Source organism: Cladophialophora carrionii, assembly GCF_000365165.1.
Source record: "Cladophialophora carrionii CBS 160.54 unplaced genomic scaffold supercont1.2, whole genome shotgun sequence".
NCBI classification, from domain to species: domain Eukaryota; kingdom Fungi; phylum Ascomycota; class Eurotiomycetes; order Chaetothyriales; family Herpotrichiellaceae; genus Cladophialophora; species Cladophialophora carrionii.
The window spans coordinates 1,551,677-1,571,126 of NW_008481827.1; the positions used below are offsets into that span (position 1 = coordinate 1,551,677).

Sequence of the window (19,450 nt, forward strand, 5' to 3'; positions counted from 1 at the left end):
TCGAAGTCGGCGGCATCAATCGCTGGAATCGAAGCGGACGATGGCGATTTCAATGTGCCCTTTGATGTCGGCTCTATGACAGCTGCTTTCCGTATTACAGGCCCACTGATTGGCCGACGTCTGACCAATGAGAGAGGGCTATCAGCACCGAGTGGGGCCGAGACCAAATTTCTTTGGGAAGTCGATATTCTGTCGCTTTTTCGAGTCTGTCCAGCGTACTGGAGACCAACCTCTCCATGGCGCCCATACAACCCTCACAAGACAGCCTAGACAGGCGGAAGGTACGTGGCATAACGCCTATAATCAGCATGGTATACTGAGTCTTCCAGCTCGTTGGTATCAACGCCGAAACTGTGACCAACATCACCTCGACTGACTTTCCCGGCCACCATGCGGGCGAGGACAATTCCTGGTCCCTCGAGAAGTTCAAGGATACCCTTCAGATAGTCTTCCACCAAAACCAAAAGCATGAAGCGACGTTTTCCCTTATTGGTGTCGACGCGTCCATCGCCAATGCCTTCCGTCGCATCCTCCTCGCCGAAGTCCCCACCCTAGCCATCGAAAAAGTTTACGTCCAGAACAACACCTCTGTCATTGCGGACGAAGTCCTCGCCCATCGATTGGGTCTCGTCCCACTCATAGGAAATATACAGGCCTTGAAAAAACTCACGCCTTTCGTCCAGACAGACGTAGACACCGTGGCGCGCGTGACGGAACTCACTGACACCAACACCATCGTCCTGTCTATGAAAGTGAAATGCGAGCGCAATCCCAATGCCGACAAGAACGCGACCGAGCCAGAGGACAAGTACATCAACAGCAACGTGTATTCGCGGCACTTTGAATTCTTGCCGCAGGGCATGCAGGCGGCCAATTTTGGTGATGAGCCCATCCAAGCGGTCAGTCCGGATATCTTGATCGCGAAGCTCCGGCCAGGCCAGGAGATCGATGTGGTTATGCATGCGCACATGGGCAAAGGAGGGGATCACGCGAAATTTTCACCCGTGGCCACCGCGACATACCGACTACTACCAACCATCACCATCACCCAGCCTATCCTGGGCACGGATGCGATCAAGTTCCAACAATGCTTCCCTGATGGCGTCATCAAACTCGAAAGAGTAACTCCCGCCGAAGCCCAAGGGAACACAGCAGCCTATCACCACCACGAGGGTGACGAGAAGGCAGTAGTTGCAGACGTTATGCGCGACACGGTCTCAAGAGAGTGTCTCCGACACGATGAGTTCAAGGGCAAAGTCAAGCTGGGGAGGGTGCAAGATCACTTCATCTTCAACGTGGAAAGTACGGGGCAGTTTCCCAGTGATGACCTATTCCTCCAGAGCGTCGACATCCTGAAGAAGAAGGCGAAGAGGCTGTTGAAAGCACTGGATGAGATGGAGAAATGATGGGGACTTTAGACCATGTGCCATGAGATACGAGTGAGTGGATTGAACCTGGCGTCCTCGTGCATTGCAAGGCGTTTAGCATAAGCTTCCCGAGTTTAGATACCACGATTGCAAAATCAAAAAGTGCCATGACTTTGAACCTATAGCTGATGTGCACAAGTCTATGGTCGTGTCATTGCTCGTCAGTCTGGAGTCGTTTAGTCGTACGCTTCGTCGTGAGCATGCGTCTTCATTTCTTGTACACCAGTCTGAACTTGAAACTGATCGTGAACGCCGCATCACTTACACCCACCTCCTCCCCATCACTGACCAACTCGCTCATCTTCTTCTGCAAATTCGGGCGTGTCTGCTCTTCCAGACTCTTCGGAGCTTGGACGTACAGCGTCTTCGCCTCTGTGCGGATGCTCGGCTTCTTTAACTGCGCCTCGGCTCTCTCGGCCAGACTTGCCAGGAAATCCTCCAACGTCCATTGTGGATCGATGGTGATGGTCTGGGCCAGATTCCCGCACACAGGACAGTCGTCTTTCTTCTCCGCCGCGAACGTATACGTATATAGACCGCCTTCGTTGGAGTCGCCCGTATACATCATGTAGTTGTCCAGAAACGGGGCGCAGGAAGTGGCGATTTTGAGGGCCTCATTGCAGCACGATGCCGCGATGATGGCGTTCGTGCTCGCAATGGCCGGGATGATGTTCTTTACCACACCCTGCGTCATTGAATATGTAACTCCAGGGATGTTGAATTCTTGTGCACGTTTCAGCGCTGTGCTGTACAGCCAGGAGATGTGTTCGGGGTTGTCCGTGTCGAGGGTGTCGTTCTTGCGTTGTTCCTCCCACGCGACAATGTGGGCCCATTCGATACAGTGCTGAGGTTGACGAGGGATGGTGGCAAGGGTACACAGCGGGACGGCGGCTCGTGGTGCGTGCATGGATAATTGGCACTCGATGCAGGATGTCAGACTGGGGAGGATGACTCTAGCCTGGCCTTTGAACCCTTCTGTTCCGCCGTCAATGAGCGGTTTGAGGGATTCAGGGTTCTCCATGTCGACCATGTCGACCAACGTGGCGTTGATCCATCTTCGTGCTTCGATGCTGTCGAGGCCGCAAATGACGAGCTTGAATTGCATGTAGTAGTCTTCATCCTTGTCCTGGATCTTACCGTTATAGGGCGTAATTTTGACGCCGGGCACACGTCGTTCGACGAAAGCGGCGGCCACTTCAGCTTTGGATTTGCCGACGTCAGATTGGCGAAAGAGAAATTGTCGATTGAGGTTTGAAACGTCGATGGTGTCCATATCAATGACGTGGATGTCCTTGAAGCCTGACATGGCCAGATTCTTTAGGATCTCACAGCCTAGGCCCCCGGCGCCGATGACCAGGACACGCGAAGACTCCAGGGCATCGATGGTCTCTTCTCCGGGAACGAACTCCTCACCGGCATAAGGTGACGTTGTTGACAGTATGCCATCAAGATATGTCCTTGGGAGGAGTCAGACTCGGTGACCCTTCACCAGGCTTTGGGTCTTACCATCGTTCTCGGGGAGGCGTAGGTGTGCCGTTGGTGAGGAGCGACGAGATGGGAATCGCCATTTCGCTGGCTAGCGGTCACCGCCCTATCTACGCCACCAGCTCTTCGATCCGTCTATTGCATTGGCTTCTGGGATTGTTATTCGAGGAGTCACGGTACCCGTAGGAGACAAGTTCCAATTGATGAAGAAGGGGGCACTGATGTTTGGTGATGGGAGACTTGAGGCGGCGAGGGCGGCTCAGAAGCGGCCCACCTACTGCACACAGGCGAGAGCGCGCCGCTTTTACATAAATTCACTTGGGCCTTTCCTTCCCTTGACTGTTCTACCACCATCCAGACCACGTCTTTCTCTCTCTTTCACACACGAACCTCGCTCGTCTTAGACATGCAAGACATTACATTTTCTACTTCGCGTTACCCGCCCGATGGGACCTACGAGCAGGCGGATTTTATCTATAAAGCCGATAAGACGCATTCTGCAGAAGTTCCGATGGGCCAATTCCAATTCTACCCACGAGCCCGGATCTGTTTCACCCTACCACAGGTCGCTGGCTATGGAACGAGCCTACAAAGCGACAAGAGCACACCCGAGAATTTGACCTGAAGGCTCTAGAACATGTCATCGTCAAGACAGCTGGATCAGCTGCCGCGTCTGCTGCTATGCGAGTTGAGAAACTTGCAGAAGGAGCTTCCAACAAAGTTTTCCTCGCTGTTCTTGGTGACCAGCGGCTAATAGTCAAGATTCCTGACCCGGTCGTCCCGCCACGTCTGGTCAAGCAAGTGAAGTGGCAACGCTTTATTTCCTGCGGTCCGAGTTGGAATTACCAGTACCGAAGGTGGTTTCCTGGAGCGACAGCCGTGACAATCCAGTTGGATGCGAATATATCATTCTAGAAGAGGCTCGAGGCCAGGCTTTGAATACTGTGTGGCCTGACCTCGAGGTCCCGGAGAAACTCACGGTGGTGGATGAAGTCCTATCAATCCACAAACGACTCGTCGCCTCTAGTCACATGTTCAATGGATATGGCAGTCTGTACTTTGATGGTGATGCCTCCAGATTCGGGTTTTCGCGGCATTTTCCAGTGAGCTCGACGCGAACCCAAACATACTGCATCGGGCCCCTGGCGCATGAGCATTTCCTTGGACCTGCGCTTACATCTTCTAGAGTGGATTGTGGTCCTTGTAAGTCAATACAGAACACTTCCAATTGTCTAGCTGCTTACTAGCCAGGGCGTACCCCGGAAGCTTACCTCGTTTCCATTGCACGCTCTTCAATGGCACAAGTCATGATGCGTCAGAATGAAGATAGGACCGCCGATCGACCGTTCTCCTTCCCCACAAACGCAGTAAGCGACATGTCCGCCGCTGCACTCTGTAAGATGCTCGAAACACTTTGCACGGTGATCCCCCGTATCCTCCCACATTCTGCCAGCCATCATCTACCACTGCTATGGCATACAGATCTTCATTATGGCAATTTGTTCGTGTCGCCGAAGGGAAAGATCACGAGCATCGTTGACTGGCAGGATACGAACCTATTACCATTATTTCTAGCAGCGCGAGTCCCCCAGTTATCGTTGTGGAACACGACGCACTTCTGCTGGAGCTTCCAGCGAACTTCTCCGGGCTACCAAAAGCGAGAAGGCTCGAGGTCTGGGAGAGATATCGACAGTCTATGCTCCGACAGTACTATCTCGCTGAACTGAAGGAGACTCTTCCCGACCTTGCTACTTTCCTGGAGGATGAACAGCTAGCCCCCATTTGAAAACACGTTGAACTGTTCGCCCGAGCCCCTCTCAGGCAAGATGTCGACGCCCTTCTTCTGAGAGCGACGTTACTCCGCATTCAGCGCAATTGGTCTGGCTTTCTTTGTGACCAAGACATGGTGGCACAGTGCCCCATCAAAATTGAGGGCGATGACTTGATCAATCACCAGAGGGATGGACGCCGTTACAACGACTTCCAAGATCTCCTCAAGGCTCGGAATATACCGGTCGCTAACGAGGGCTGGGTTCCGGTGGATGAGTTTGAAGAACGGAAAAGCCACCTCATGGCTGTGGTTGGAGAAACTATCGAGTCTATGGAGTGTCAACAAGAACGTCTGGAGTTTAAGAACAGACTCCAGCAGTGGAACCTGACCAACCGGTAAGCACCGTGACCGCTTGATCGATGACCACTAGTAAGCGACGAAGGGATACCCGCCCATCGCAGCGCGCACCGTTGCAACCATACCCATCACAGCAGCGGGCGTTGGAACTTCGGACCCTGCCCTACGATGCTAGTCTAAGTCGGCTGGCGCGCCGATCACCTTGACGCTACCACCAATATTCCGTGGACGACATAATCTGGCTTGTACACGCCGTTATGGGTCAACAGCGACAACCTTATGACAGGGACGGTTTATTCCATACCCATGTCACTCTTCAAAGGTAAGTCAGTCCAAGGTCAAGCCGATGGCGGGCGCTCAGGGCGGCACTGTTGCAGCCCTCGCCAATTACTCTCGCAGGTCCGTGTGTATCGCAAGAGAATCATGTTAATTTTCAGTGCTGCTGGCACTACGCTTCCCATCATGGCCCCTGACTGCAAGGCTTAGCGTGCTGTGGAGTTCTCAGTAGCACCAATCGCCAGTTCCGGGATTAGGATGTGCACCGAACGGCGTGTGTTCCTGATACAAGGAGCAGCTTCGAACAGAACCCAACCACTTTTGAATCATCCCCAGCCGAATCTGCGATGATGGCGAACGTGCAAAGCCATCTTATTTCGTCTGATCATCGTGATCCGTACTGCGGATGACGTCTTTCCAATTTTCCAGCAATTTCAGCGTCTCTTCGCACTTGGCCTTTACTTCATCGAAGCAGTCGATGCCGAGGGGAAGTCGGAACGGCACATGTCGACCTTGAGCAACGCCTTCCCCGCGGACGAGGTCGACAACGATCTTTGCCAATTTCACCGGATCTCCTGGCTGTCTTTGATCCTCTCTCGCCAGACCCGCAAGAAGGGCTTCGTTGAACCTCGCGTAGTCGCCAACTTTGGTCTGGGCGGCTTTCATGTTTTGGCTGGATAGGAGTAAGGTGCGGAAGCGGCCTGGCTCTATGAGAAGTGTCCTGATGCCTAGATGGGACGTCTCGTGGTGAAGGCTTTCGACAATGCCTTTCACGGTCAGCGTGCACACATATGAGAGAATCCGGCAACCCTGACCTTCAAGAGCATGTTTCGATCCTGCGTAGGCACCGACACCTGGATGTCCTACCCATCCGGACAGCGAGCCGATGAATACCGCTGTCCCTGCATGTCGTTGTCGAAAATGAGGTAAGACGGCGCGCGTCACTTTGATAGTACCGAAGACGTTTGTGTCAAATTGGGCTTGAAAGTCATCGGCTCTAAATCCACGTCAGTGGCGAGGGTCAGCGGTGGTCGGGCCCAACGTACTCTAAGTCTTCCCAAGTCCCAATGGCAACATAAGCGGCGTTGTTCACCAACACGTCGATCCGACCATAGATGCTGATAGCCTTGGAAATGGCATCATCGATGTTTTGCTGGCTGTGGGTGATATCAAGCTGAAGAACAGCTGCTCCAGCCTTCTCAAAGTGCTTGATCTTTTCCAGATTCCGAGCTGTGGCAATGACTTTATCCCCACGAGCGAGGATGCCGTGCACGAAACACTCCCCGAAGCCGCCTGGAGAGCAACCGGTCACAAGCCAAACGAGGCATGACATGGTTGAATGAGGTTGAGTGGGATTGATTCGCGTCTCAAGAGCAAAGGATTATTTCTTTGTGACCGCTGCACTCAGTCGTAGTCACGTCCAAGGCATTCTTATACATCATTTCTATTCCTCAACTTTTCGCCTTTGGTCGGAAGCTTCCGTGAAGGGCAGGAACCAGCGGCGCTGTCATGACTCAAACATCAATCCTGAGGCCAAGGACCGCCAGTCTTTGGGTAAACGAGGTAGAACGCATTTTCTGATTGCACCGTGATTGACTCAAGTGGGCATGATGGGGCATAGCGTCTCTTGAAGTCAGACTGGAGCACAGTAAATGGCAGATCTTGCATGTCTATCGCTCAGGTAGTCTCCCCAGCAGCGGAACAGGGCGAGGAAGCAGGGAGCGAAGCGAGTTTACTGCGTCGCGTCCGCTCGGCTGCCGCTGCAGAGCGGACAAATGTCCGCTTCACGCTGATTGGCAGGGACGAAATGTCTTGGCTTGGCGAATCGCAAGGCTGTTGCTCAGCCTCGTCATCTTCACTTTGGCAGAACTCGATTCTCTTGCTTGCCAGAAGTTGCAAGATCCTCCGTCGCCATTGTTTCATCAACATGGGATCACCAATATGGAGGATCTTTTCCAGCCCATCAAAACGACTCGCAAAGTCCAGGCCAATATCGACAGGTTCGAGACATTATCCTTGAAGGATCCGACGACCTCACACCATCCGGCCAGTACAAAATCCAAGGTGTCAATTGTCGACCTCGGATCGGAAGGCAGTGATGCGGCCGGCCAGAACTCCTCATACCGGCCATCGCATGACTCGTCTCTGACGTCAGCCTCCACCGACTCGCGTCAAAGCAGCCACAAACGCCAGGCGTCAGCGGCATTCATTCAAAAATCATATTTGGAGAGGCCACCACCTCCTTCCCTACCCGATGATGCACGAGAAATCCTGAAGGGTCAGCCGGAGGTCGAAGATCTGGCTGCGGTCCTCCAATATCTCCAGTATGGCATCGCCGGCAAACATGACTTCAACGTCCACGTCCCAAGCCCCAAGGCTTCTCAGATCATCAATGTGCTGGTCACGGCCACTATACCAGACCTGTGGGCTCCTTTGCAGCAGAAGCGGTTGTCGCGGAATCACGCAAATCTCAAGGCCAACTTGCTCTCATCCTTGACCAGTGTGGCTGGACTGGGTGCGCTCCTCATGCAGGTCAAGCGACTTTCCGCCTCTAGCACGGGGCGGCAAAATCCTCTACTCGTTGATACGATCTCAGTTTTGTCATCGATTCTTGCTGGCACTCAGATCTTGTCCAGGTTATTGCACGACGCCCTGACGCTGCTTTCGGCTGAGGCACAGCGACGAGCCTTCTGGCAAGAGGTGGTTGCTTTGTTGGCGGGCAGCAAGGTACTCTCAACCATGTCTCAGGTATTCGCAACGCAACAGGACCTTGAAGGACTGGCCCCGGCGCCGAAATGGCTTGGAGATGGGCTCGAGTATTCGAAATGGCTTGCAAAGAATATCTCGGCTGTTGCAGTCACCACGCTGCCCTCTACCCACCCTCAGCAGACAAAATTGCTTTCCCAAGTATTGAAGCGGTCTTTGAGCCTTGGATACCGCGGTAAGTCCGCCATATTTCACCAATGACAACGAAAACCAATCCTGACTTGGCTACAGACACACTCATCACCGAGCTCTACACCTCCCTTCTTCTTGGAAACCGGGCATTATGGACACCGATGCACAAATTGATGGAAACCCTTTCGTCGTATGATCAAAGGGCTATCTTCGACACAATCCTGCGAGATCTGGCACGGAAATTCTTGCAGACTGGAGGTGAAGCTGTGCGAGACAGGGAATCTTTGATGAGAAACGCTTCGACAGTCTCAGGAGTCGCAGCTATGGTCAAGGGACTTACACAGAACAATGTCTTGTTGGAGGAACATGTTGTCTATTGGTTGACTAGCACGAGTGGGGAGTACGCTGGTCTCGGTCTTGACACTCGAAGAGCTGTCACTGCAACGCTTGCTACAAGTCAAGGTACTCTCTCGGATTCCTCTGATTCACAGTACGCTAACTCTTGTCTAGATAAGCTTGGGCGGGTTCTTGAGAAGGCTATGGAGACCTTTGGAAACAAAGTTCAGATTCAGCATGATGCTATCCTTCAGCAGGAGTGTAAGTGAACTCTATGGGAATGCACGACCCTTCCATGGCAATGTCTCTTGTTGCTGGAAACCTGTGCTTACCTGTGCTCGCCTTATAGCAACGGCCCAAACCATTCTGCTTGCTGTCGGCTACCTCGGGCGCTTGGACAAGAATGCTCTAAGAAGGATATCCAGCTCTGGCACCTTCATTCGTATGGTCTCGAACAGACTCTCCGCGTCCGTCCCCCGTGCTCGATTTCTGGGCATGATAGTCGCTGTAGCTGTGTCCAGGCTGGTAGATAAACCGGACAAGGTCATGAACTTTGGCATAGAAGAGCTGGAATCGGCGGAGGCCCATGGCTGGCTCGACCTTGTCCACATCCAAGACGAGGTCGGGAGCATAGAAGATCTGCCAGCTGCCGCGCCCGAACCGGTCAAGAAGCGCATTTTGCAACCGAGTTCGAAGCCTGTCAAGCGCGAACGACTGTCGACGGCTCACTTCCCCACGACATCGAAGATTATCGCCATCGAAGAGCTATCTGACTCAGACAAGGCAGGATCGGGCATTGAAGAGGGGGGCAAGGAAGACGAAGAGGATGCCGACTTACGCTCCTATGCGCCTCCGGATAGCGACCCTGAAGACTCAGATGACGATCCCACCCTCGTCAATCGCAACAAACCGACTGCGCCCGTCTATATAACGTCCCTCGTCAAGCAGCTCAACGCCAGCGATGATCTACCAGCGATGGAACTGGCACTGAAGACGGCCCCGTCTTTGATCCGTCGGAAAGCCAACTTTGGCGACGAATTGTCCTCCAACATCCTCCCACTTGCTTCGACTCTTCTCAACCTGCAGGAGATCACGTCGATGGAGGACACGTCGCGGTTACGGCTCGAAGCTCTGGTCGCATGCCTCGTATCGAAGCCAGCCATCATGGGCCCTTGGATGGCGAGCACATACTTCGAAGGGGACCTCTCTTTGTCGACACGTTCAGCTCTCTTGGCAGCCGTGGCTCTCGGGGCCAGAGAATTCGCCGGTATCACGGACGACGACACTGAAGAGATAACAGCGGCTTCCGCCTCAACCACGAACGAGGGATCATTCCCATCCAAAAGACTCCCACCACACCTCGAGCAAGCATATTCCTCAGCCGTGCAACCGATCGACAGCATATCAAAGACCCTGTCCTACCGTACGCTGCAGCCCATGGCACTCGAAGCAGCCGACAAGCTCACCGGGCCCGACATCCTCAAGGTCCGCACCTTCTCATCCCGCATGCAAGTGGCCGCCCGAACGGCCGTAAGGCAGGAATCCCGCTCGAAGCGCATCCCAAAGGACCTCCACCGTCTGTTAGCCGAGTCGATGTACCTACCACTGTGCTCGCGCTTGACTCTGCTTCTGTCCGCGGTATCCGCCTCGCCATACCTCGCAAACTCAGCCCTCTTACACCCGTCGCTGCTCAAATTGAGCGTGCAGACGCTCACCATCCTCCTCGCCACGATCGGCCCTCACGCGCTCCAACTGCCAACTCTGACGCGCGAGTCCCTCCTGCTCCTCACGGCACTGCACACGCTTCCGACGCTGGCGCACGACCCAATCGTGTTGCCCCCGATTCTGCACCTCCTCCTCACGCTCTTGGACTTGAACGTCGAAGCGGGCGCCAGTGCCGAGGAACGCCTAGTCACGGACTTTGGGCCCATGATTGCCGAACTCGTCTCCTGGGCGGCCGGGCTGGGGGATCGCGTCTCGATCCCCGAGGTGCACGATGATCCCGGTCTCGGGATGGCCATGCCCTGGCCGGTCCTGGTCGCGGGGATACAGGTGAAATGGCAGGAACTAGGCCGGAAGTTCCAGGGCAGGATGTTCGGCTTGATGGCCAGCACCGAGTTTGATTCATTCTAGTGAAACGGCTGGTGAAAGTGTTGAAAGTAGGAGATAAAATAGCTATAGTGGTGATGAATCCAGAGCCCTGGACAAACGAACCCTAAACTACAGACAGCCGCTTCGACCAACGGGCCATGTGCCATATACGTTAGGAAGTTTAGAGAAGCGAAGGGCTCATATTGAATAGGAGTCGGCTAACCGACGATTCATTGGTTTGGCTTTATTCTGGGAGAGTAAGGCAAAGACCCATATAAAACGCCACATCACCCCTCCTCGGCCGTCTTACGCCCAGAGGGCATCCTCTTCGTCCACACCCTCATCGCCCCATTCCCGCCTCGATTCGCCCGCAGGAAATACGGCACAACCACGACATCGCGCACCCGGTCTTCATACCGCCAAGGTTGTGATCCGTAGAGACCGTGTCTACCTTGACCTTGACCGTGATCGCCAGATTCACGTTCCCACTGCGCCAGCGCGAGCTGTCTGCCCGAGGCGATGAGCGGAACCACGCCCTCGACACCGGCGATCTCCATCTCCGGCCCCTCGCGGACAGGGCTGTCCTCCAACGCGAGCACGTCCACGTCGGTGTTCGCGTTGTCCACGTCCTCGATACAATAGATCAGCGGGCCGCGGGCGAGGCAAAGCTCGTCCTTCCCCGTCAGGGGATTCGCATACATGATCCGCGGGGCGACGCCGAGGGAGAGTCGGATGGTGGTCACTGAATGTGCGTCCGGGTTCGCACCCACATCCGCCGAAAAACCATCGTGAGGGGCTACCGGGACGGCGATGTGGAGGTATCCGTCCCTGACTTCTCCGTGGGCGGAACAGTCGAACCGGCCTGGTTGGGAGGCCCAGCTTGGGATGCGGAGCGCGAGCGCGAGCGTGAGCCCGAGCCCGACAGGTGCCGCCGCCGCCGCCGTGCCTGTGATGGTGATGGCTACGTCGCCGCACCAGGGCATGTTTGTGGTTTGGCGGATCGTAACGTCCGTGCCAGGAATGGTGACTTCGCTGGCGATGTAGAGGTGGATGGCGACTGCAAGGTGCGTCTCCTTCGGGGCTGGGGTGGTTCCGTCGGCGGCGGTGTCGGTACTCACGCTGGTGCTGTAGATCAACGACCCCAGCGATCCAAGTAGTTTCGCGACGTTGGGCGGACAACAAGCCACACCAAACCATTTACTCCGTTCCTTGGGCTGGTCGCGCACGGTGCGCAGCACGTTCTGGTAGTAGAAGGCGTCGCCCTGGGTGTTCACGGCGCCGAGGAACGCATTGTACAGACACGTCTCCATGACGTCGGCATACTCGGACCGGAGCTCGGCATCCCTCAGATGCACCAGCCGGTGACACCAGTGGATGAGCGCAAAGGTGGCGCACGTCTCGGCGTAGCAGCCTTGCGACTCGAGGTCGGGCAAGGCGTAAGCGTCGCCGAACCCTTCCCATTGCGTGACGGAGCCGATGCCCCCTGTTATGTAGAGTTTCGAGTCGACGAGGTCGCGCCACAGGCGAGAAAGGGCAGGCTGGACCTTGCGAACTGCTGGGTCTTGGTCGCCAATCACACGCACCAGGTCCGTCGCGCCGGTGAGATAGTACATGGCACGGACGGCGTGGCCTCGCAGTTGGGTCTGCTCGGCGAGCGGGCGGTCGGCTTGCTGGTATGCGTAGTCGCGCGGCTCGTGGTACCAGGGCTTGTGCTCGCTGCCCATGTGCTCGTAGGGGTCTGCGCCGCGGGCGCGGGCCTCGCGGTCGAAGTAGATCTCGGCGGCGTCGCCCTTGGGGGTGTGGTTATCCCCGCCGTCATCCTCGTAGTGTCGGCCGCGCTCGAGGATGAAATACCGCGCAAGTTTCAATGGCAGGGGATCGTGCGTCATTTCGTGGAGGCGCAGCAAGGCGAGCTCGATCTCCTGGTGACCTGGGTATCCTTGTTTTTTGGCTGATTCGGGCCCAAAGATCGAGTCAATGTGCTGGATTGCTTTCGTCGCCACGGCCAGCAATCTTCCGCTGCGGGTAAGGCTTTCGTATGCAACCGTCGCTTCAACCAGGTGCCCGAGGCAGTACAATTCGTGCATGTCTCGGAGATTGGTCCACCGTTGGCCAATCCCCCGGACGGTGTAGTATGAATTGATGTAGCCGTCGGGGTGCTGGGCCGCGGAGATCATGTCGACCGCTGCCTCGACTTCAGCCCGGAGGGCCTCGTCTTCCGGGTGTCTCAGCAAGTAGTAGCATGCTGCTTCGGTGACTTTGTAGATGTCGCTGTCCCAGAAGGGATGCGGCTTGACGGGATGGCCTTCCTTCCACGTTAGACACTGCCAGTGGTCCGCCGACTTTTGCGCCTCGATTATCGCCGGGATGGTCACTTGGCCGGCACGGTCTTGCAGCTGAGCCCAGAAGGGTGAGGTGATAGATACATTCTCGATGGGGACGGGGCGGAGCGGCATTGTGAAAGCTGGTGTTTTGCAATGTCTGATAACGTGTTCAGCGACGTTATCTAATCTGTTGCAAGTAGAGAAGAGTCCAAATACTGTGTTACTTACTGTGCTGCCGGTGCCTCTCCAGTCGATCGACAGCGCCATGGGGCCGGTGGTCAAGACGACCCGCCCCATGGCTGACTTGCTCTTGGAAAGCCCACCAGACGACACCGGAGTGAAGATTTTCACCGTCCTGCGTACATGGTATTCTTGGTTCCGCTTCTCTTCGGCGTTCCTCGACTCTCCACGTGCTATCGTCTTGACGCATCCCCCGCAGCCCCCTGCCGATATGGGGTAATTTCCGAGTCGCGATTGGTGGAAGTTCTATCCAAGGCTGAGATTTGGTGGCGGCCAATAAGCCAGGAAAAGATCTACACAGCACAATGTGTGCCACTCTCAGTTGCCGAGTGTGTGCCCACCGGTGATTGACTCCAAGAGGCAAGATTGGCCATGCAGATACACGGGGATGAACGGTGCCACCGTGGTCTTCACCGGGTGCTTGGGTCGAGACCAAGCTACCGACAGCTTGGTCCGCTTGCGTATAAGTTGAACCCTGAGGCTTGGATTCATCAGTTGTCCTCTCCAGGTCTGGCTTCGCTTTTCCCCGACGGTAAGGTCAACGATTGAGTCGTGGTAGAAGTATATAACGAGCGCAGAGCTTGTTGAGTGGAAGTTTTGTTTCAGACTCGTCCCCTGTTCTCCTTCTTCTGTCCTCCCAGTTTAAACCACAAATTCCAAGTGACCAGGTTTTGAAGATGGCGAAGGGTGATTGGTACATCTATTGGATTTGTGCCGTCGCATCGTTGGCAAATATCTTCCAAGGATTCGACAGCGGCATATACTCCATCATCATTTCCGACCATAAATTCACAGACTATTTCCACCTCTCAGATGCCAGAGTTGGTGTTGTGGCTAGTATGAGTAAGGAATATCCCCGGGCTTGTGTGGAAGTGATGGCAGCTAACTCGGTCCGACAGTCAGCTTGGGCAATGTCATTGGTAATCTGTTCGTGGCCTGGTGGCTCATCTGGTATATCGGCCGGCGATATGCTTTTATCCACGGTACTGTCATTCTCCTGGTTGGTGTGGCCCTCCAGGCTGGGGCCCGAAATTTCGCCATGGTCGTGGTTGGGAGGATCATCGCTGGAATTGGCACCTCAGTGTGAGCATGACCTGCCTCTATGCCGTCCGGCAAACACACTGACACACACGCGCTCTAGGATTGGCACCAACCTTGCAGCATACCAAGCAGAAGTCTCCCACCCCCGAATCCGGGGCAGAGTTGTTTCCTTTGTCCAGCTTTCTTACCAGATCGGCGTCCTCATCGCTTACGTGGTTGGGCTGGGCACAGTCAAGATTTCGGGACACAACTCATGGCGAGTCGCCACCGCCCTGCAGGTCGTGCCGGGTGTAGTCTTGATCCTTGCTTCGTTCACCATTCCCGAATCACCTCGCTGGATAGTCGAACGCCACCCCGAACAGGCAGCTCGTGCTCTGGAAGAACTCTCAAGGGTCCGCAGACTGCCTCAAGATCATGATGAAGTGAAGCACGAGTATGCCGAACTGGTGGCCGCCCGGGACTACCGCCTCGAGAATGAAAACACACAGACCTGGTCGTACTTCCTCCGCTCCTTCCCCGTGTGGAAACGCATCGCTTATGGTATGAGCACCATGGCTCTAGGTCAGCTCTCAGGGGTCGGTGCCCTGATGATCTATGGCATCTTGATCTTCGAGGGGTTGGGTTTCTCCTCCGGCACCATGTCATTGCTGTTGAATGTGGTATCCGGGGTTCTGTGCCTGGCAGCCACCGGAATTACCACTGGAGGCGTTGACAAATGGGGCCGCAAAATCACACTGCTGGCCGGCTCGGCAACCATGATTGTCAGCTACATCATCATTGCCGCCTTGAATGATGCGTATCCGACGGCGACGAACTTCAACCGTGGCGCCGCCATCGCCTCGGTCGTGTTCATCTATGTCATCCAAATGTCCTACAGTGGTGCAATGGGCCCTGTGGCGTAAGTACTTCCCCTACAAACAACGGCGGCAATCTCACTGACGGGAAACAGCTGGATCTATGCGTCTGAGATCTTCCCTACTCATCTGCGCGACAAAGGCATCAACGTCAGTCAATCTGGCCAACAGATTACGACGCTCTGGATCAATCAGGCTTGGCCGGTGATGTTCGCGTCAGTCGGGCATAACGCCTATTGGATTCTGGTGGGTATCAATGCCCTGGGCTTTGTCGCCGTGTTCTTTTTGTGGCCCGAAACCAAGGGGATCAGTCTCGAGCATATGGACCGGATTTTCGGAGAAGTCGACAAGGTCGAGGCGCAGATTGCTGCAAGAGGACTGTCCACCGTTGAGAACATCCTCGAGACCGAGTCGGTGAAGGGCGTTATTCTGCACAACGAGGATGTTGAGCGCAAGTGAGCCCTCGCCGTGAGGAGTCCATGCTGTAGATATAACCGTGGCGTGCACTACCATTGAGATATAGAACTGGTGACTGTTGATATCCATGAAGAGCCCTGAAGGTGATTCGATTTCGTAGCTCCGCCCGACGCCGGTCTTCGTGCAAGGTTACTGTGTACAAATTCCCCATTGTTTCGGGCGGTACCGGTGGTCGTCTCTTCCGGTTTTGACCGGACCGAGGACGAACAGCCATATCTGCGGCCTGTTTCGCCAGCCCATCGCGATATACTGGAGCGGCTCTTTGCAGGCTCGGTGCAATCAATGGCGGACTGGGCATAGTCTTAGTCAGGATGCAATGATGGGTTATCTGCGGGGCTTGAAGCCTGCACACATCGAATTGGGCGACGGATTGTGCTTTCCGAGTGGAGCTTGCTAGCAGACTTTTCCATCGTCTCGCGTGACAGCTTGTCGAGTCTAAGATATCTGGCTATGTTCGAAGGTTGAAGCTCGTAGAATATTTGTCGAGCTTGTTGCTGAGAAGTCCTTGGGTTGTTGGGCGGAGATCGCCCCCAGGAAGCGCATCTCATCCACGCAGTAATTCCTCCGATTCGGGATACCGCAGCTGTTCCATTTGCCACCTGCAGGAGATCATATCTTCGCCGCTATGCCGAGTAAGTTCTGCACAGTTCGACAAAGCCCTCAGCATGCTGATCGTGTCGACGTAGACGAAAAAGACATTGCAGCTTCGGTGGTGCCAGAGTATGCTCAACCATGGGACAAACAGGTCGAGCGACGGGTGGTACGCAAGATTGACTTTGCGTTGATCCCTTTGATGTGGATCGGATATGGCCTTGTTTACTATGACAAGGTAAGGCCGACCAGGAACTCTGCTGCACGACGAAGTCCGAGACCTGTCCTCTCGATCATAACGAAGCTCCTGGGGCATATCCTTCTGGTATAGCTGTGCTAACCACGCACCGGGACAGGCGATTCTCGGTGGCGCCTCTGTGTTTGGGATGACAACGGACCTGGAGCTCAAAGTCGTGACTGACCCGACCTCAACACCTCCGAAGGTCTCCACGACCCGTCTCAGCTGGGCAACCTCCTTGTTCTATTTCGGCATGCTAGCTGGCGTGGGTCCGCTCACATATCTCTTCCAGCGCTTTCATCTCGGCCGTACCATCGGGCTGGCTGTCATCGTTTGGGGTGCGATCGCTATGTCAACTGCCGGTGTGACGAACTACAGAGGTCTCTGGGTCCAACGATTCTTCTTAGGATTTGCCGAAAGCATCATGCCGACGGCTTTCATGGTTATCATCTCCGGATATTACACGCAAGCTGAGCAGACATGGCGTCAATGTCTGTGGTATTCTGCAACTGGTGGCTGGACAATAATCGGGGCTTTGATCAATTTCGGATTTGCACATCTTACCGGCGGAGACCTGAAGAATTGGCAGTATCTTTATCTGATGGCAGGAGCGCTGACCGTTGTGTATGGAATTGTGTTTCTGTCCTTTCCAAATTCCCCTGCCCAAGCATGGTGGTTCACCGAGGAAGAAAAGAGGGTGGCTATTGAGCGGCTGCGCATGAGTCAACTTGGCGTCCGATGCCAGAAGGTCAAATGGTCCCAGTTCAAGGAGGCATGTCTGGATGTGAAGGTCTGGCTCATTGCGATCATGATGGGAAGTGCATACTCGGTGAACGGCGCGGTCAGTGGGTTTGGACCTCTCATCGTGTCGACATTCGGCTGGTCCGCGTACGACTCATTGCTGTGGCAGATGCCTCTTGGGGGAGTCTGTTTCATCGGCATCTTGCTCTGCGGATACCTCAGTTTGAAGCTGCCTAACATCCGGCTGATCATGCTGGTCGCTTGTTGCTTGCCGGTCATTGCGGGCTGCGCCATGATTTGGAAGAGTGACTGGTACCATCACGCTGCGACGCCGATTGCAGGCTACACAATCATCGGCGCATTCGCTCCGGTAACGTCCTTGATTGTCAGTATGGGCATGGCAAACGTGGCAGGCAACACCAAGAAAAGTTTCCAGGCGGCTGCGATATTCGTCTTCTATACCGTCGGCAATATCTCCGGTCCATTTTGGGTCAAGACGGAGACAGTCAAGCAGCACTACCCAGAGTTGTGGGAGGGGATTATCGGCTGCTACGCGCTTGTCATCGTATTGGCAGTTGTGCTTTACGTGATGCTGAGATCAGAGAATCGAAGGAGGGAGACGCTGCAGCTCGAGGAAAAGGAAGCGGAGCGTGTTGCCTTTGATGACTTGACGGACAAGGAGAATTTGTACTTCAGATACGTGTACTAGGACGCGTATGAAGTAGAACTCACAATAGCTGGGCTGGTCACGGGATCCGAGCCAAGACAAAGTGGGGCTGCCATTCCAGGTTAGCGTCTGCTGGTTGAGTGTCGGGAGACTTTTTCCAATGCTCGGTCTCGAGATCTCGCAGCTCAATATCTATCTTTGCCATCGTCCTTGACAATTCCCACAGATTTCTTCTTTTAGAGTTGTGCTCATCCTCCTCTTCGTGCCGACTGCGTTAATATGTTAGTACACCGGACAAGGTTGTTAGATCTCACTGGTGCTGATGAATATGCAGGTATGCCCTACGCCGCAGCGCATCGCGGCTTCTCAATTCACGAGCTACCTTTCTCATCGCTCCATCCCGCACATATACCTCAATCAGCGCTCCCAGTTCGCGAATAGCACCAAAAACTGCAGCGTTCCAGCTTCAACGGAGATGGGCAACAACCGGAGCAGGGGATAAGCCCCCGGTATCTGCTGTTGAGCCCACAGAAGCGGAGGAACGGGAGAATACTGCCCAAGCCGACGCTTCCACCGAGCCCCTCCAAGCTGCAGAACCTGCCAATGCCACGGAAGCAACAGAGGAGACCCTACCCGCTGCCGAGACCCAAGAGACACTCACAGCCAAGGGAAAATCTGTGGCTAGGGATGCTGCGCCCGCGGTCGCAGAGACTGCAAATGCAACCGAAGCAACCGAGGAGGCTCTCCCAGCCGCTGAAACTGGCGAGAGGCTGGCGGCATCTGCAGGGTCAGCACCAGCACAACGAGATGCATCCCACCCCGGCCTATTCGATAGAAAACCAACACTCTATATTGGCAATTTGTTCTTCGACGTGACTGAAACGGACCTGGTCAAGGAGTTTGCACGATTCGGAACGGTCTCTCGGTGTAGGATTGTGCGAGACAGCCGCGGGCTGAGTAAGGGGTATGTCGACCAATCGACCTGCTCGCAGGGATCTCAGCTGATCATGATTCCAGTTTCGGATACGTCGACTTTTCGACGCAAGAAGCTGCCGACGCAGCCATGGAACGACTAAACATGTCCCTCTTTGAGGGCCGTCGTATCACAGTCCAATACGCCGCGCGCACCTCCAGTACCCTTGACACCCCGAATACGGAGCACAAGCCTCTGAACCCTCCTTCCAAAACCCTCTTCATTGGCAACATGTCCTTTGAGATGACGGATCGTGATCTCACGAATCTCTTCCGCGGTGTCAGAAATGTTATTGACGTCCGAGTCGCCATTGACCGCCGAACTGGCCAGCCAAGAGGGTTCGCCCACGCAGATTTCATTGACATCAAGAGTGCCATGGAAGCTATGAAGCTGTTGAAGGAGAAAGAGATCTATGGCCGGAGATTGAGGGTAGACTTCTCATACTCCTCTGCGAGCAGAGCACCCAAGAACGATCCTCCTGTTGAAAACTAGGTCTGGCATGACCATGGCCCACCAATGCGGCTGGCGCTATCAAATCGGCAGTTGACGCGAGGAGCTGGACCGCAGCCGTGGAAGCATCCGTGACGGACATGTGTTCGCGATATTTGCGACATGAGCGACGACGAGGTGGAGCGACTGTCGACCGGACCGGCGCAAGCGTAG

General features: G+C 54.9%; 10 protein-coding genes across 10 annotated transcripts; 7 read left to right on the forward strand and 3 right to left on the reverse strand.

Moving 5' to 3' along the window:
• Positions 1 to 236: 236 nt before the first annotated feature.
• G647_02623 (uncharacterized protein) lies at positions 237 to 1,406 on the forward strand (the record flags this gene model as incomplete). The annotated part of the gene is made up of 2 exons (XM_008726969.1): positions 237 to 281; positions 330 to 1,406. The coding sequence occupies 2 exons, from the start codon at positions 237 to 239 to the stop codon at positions 1,404 to 1,406; spliced, it is 1,122 nt and encodes a 373-aa protein (XP_008725191.1).
• Positions 1,407 to 1,635: 229 nt separating this feature from the next.
• G647_02624 (uncharacterized protein) lies at positions 1,636 to 2,995 on the reverse strand (the record flags this gene model as incomplete). Its single annotated transcript, XM_008726970.1, has 2 exons — positions 1,636 to 2,884; positions 2,934 to 2,995. 2 exons carry the CDS (start codon positions 2,993 to 2,995, stop codon positions 1,636 to 1,638), a joined length of 1,311 nt encoding a protein of 436 aa, XP_008725192.1.
• Positions 2,996 to 3,593: 598 nt separating this feature from the next.
• Positions 3,594 to 3,827, forward strand: G647_02625 (uncharacterized protein; the record flags this gene model as incomplete). The annotated part of the gene is made up of 1 exon (XM_008726971.1): positions 3,594 to 3,827. The coding sequence occupies one exon, from the start codon at positions 3,594 to 3,596 to the stop codon at positions 3,825 to 3,827; it is 234 nt and encodes a 77-aa protein (XP_008725193.1).
• Positions 3,828 to 4,815: 988 nt separating this feature from the next.
• G647_02626 (uncharacterized protein) lies at positions 4,816 to 5,082 on the forward strand (the record flags this gene model as incomplete). Its single annotated transcript, XM_008726972.1, has 1 exon — positions 4,816 to 5,082. One exon carries the CDS (start codon positions 4,816 to 4,818, stop codon positions 5,080 to 5,082), a length of 267 nt encoding a protein of 88 aa, XP_008725194.1.
• Positions 5,083 to 5,688: 606 nt separating this feature from the next.
• G647_02627 (uncharacterized protein) lies at positions 5,689 to 6,649 on the reverse strand (the record flags this gene model as incomplete). The annotated part of the gene is made up of 3 exons (XM_008726973.1): positions 5,689 to 6,083; positions 6,132 to 6,313; positions 6,363 to 6,649. 3 exons carry the CDS (start codon positions 6,647 to 6,649, stop codon positions 5,689 to 5,691), a joined length of 864 nt encoding a protein of 287 aa, XP_008725195.1.
• Positions 6,650 to 7,257: 608 nt separating this feature from the next.
• Positions 7,258 to 10,683, forward strand: G647_02628 (uncharacterized protein; the record flags this gene model as incomplete). Its single annotated transcript, XM_008726974.1, has 4 exons — positions 7,258 to 8,257; positions 8,314 to 8,676; positions 8,725 to 8,811; positions 8,900 to 10,683. The coding sequence occupies 4 exons, from the start codon at positions 7,258 to 7,260 to the stop codon at positions 10,681 to 10,683; spliced, it is 3,234 nt and encodes a 1,077-aa protein (XP_008725196.1).
• Positions 10,684 to 10,928: 245 nt separating this feature from the next.
• Positions 10,929 to 13,097, reverse strand: G647_02629 (uncharacterized protein; the record flags this gene model as incomplete). Its single annotated transcript, XM_008726975.1, has 1 exon — positions 10,929 to 13,097. One exon carries the CDS (start codon positions 13,095 to 13,097, stop codon positions 10,929 to 10,931), a length of 2,169 nt encoding a protein of 722 aa, XP_008725197.1.
• Positions 13,098 to 13,882: 785 nt separating this feature from the next.
• G647_02630 (uncharacterized protein) lies at positions 13,883 to 15,559 on the forward strand (the record flags this gene model as incomplete). Its single annotated transcript, XM_008726976.1, has 4 exons — positions 13,883 to 14,048; positions 14,105 to 14,288; positions 14,347 to 15,144; positions 15,196 to 15,559. The coding sequence occupies 4 exons, from the start codon at positions 13,883 to 13,885 to the stop codon at positions 15,557 to 15,559; spliced, it is 1,512 nt and encodes a 503-aa protein (XP_008725198.1).
• Positions 15,560 to 16,202: 643 nt separating this feature from the next.
• Positions 16,203 to 17,856, forward strand: G647_02631 (uncharacterized protein; the record flags this gene model as incomplete). Its single annotated transcript, XM_008726977.1, has 3 exons — positions 16,203 to 16,209; positions 16,264 to 16,406; positions 16,525 to 17,856. The coding sequence occupies 3 exons, from the start codon at positions 16,203 to 16,205 to the stop codon at positions 17,854 to 17,856; spliced, it is 1,482 nt and encodes a 493-aa protein (XP_008725199.1).
• Positions 17,857 to 18,142: 286 nt separating this feature from the next.
• Positions 18,143 to 19,279, forward strand: G647_02632 (uncharacterized protein; the record flags this gene model as incomplete). Its single annotated transcript, XM_008726978.1, has 3 exons — positions 18,143 to 18,148; positions 18,279 to 18,778; positions 18,832 to 19,279. 3 exons carry the CDS (start codon positions 18,143 to 18,145, stop codon positions 19,277 to 19,279), a joined length of 954 nt encoding a protein of 317 aa, XP_008725200.1.
• Between the last annotated feature and the right edge of the window lie 171 nt (positions 19,280 to 19,450).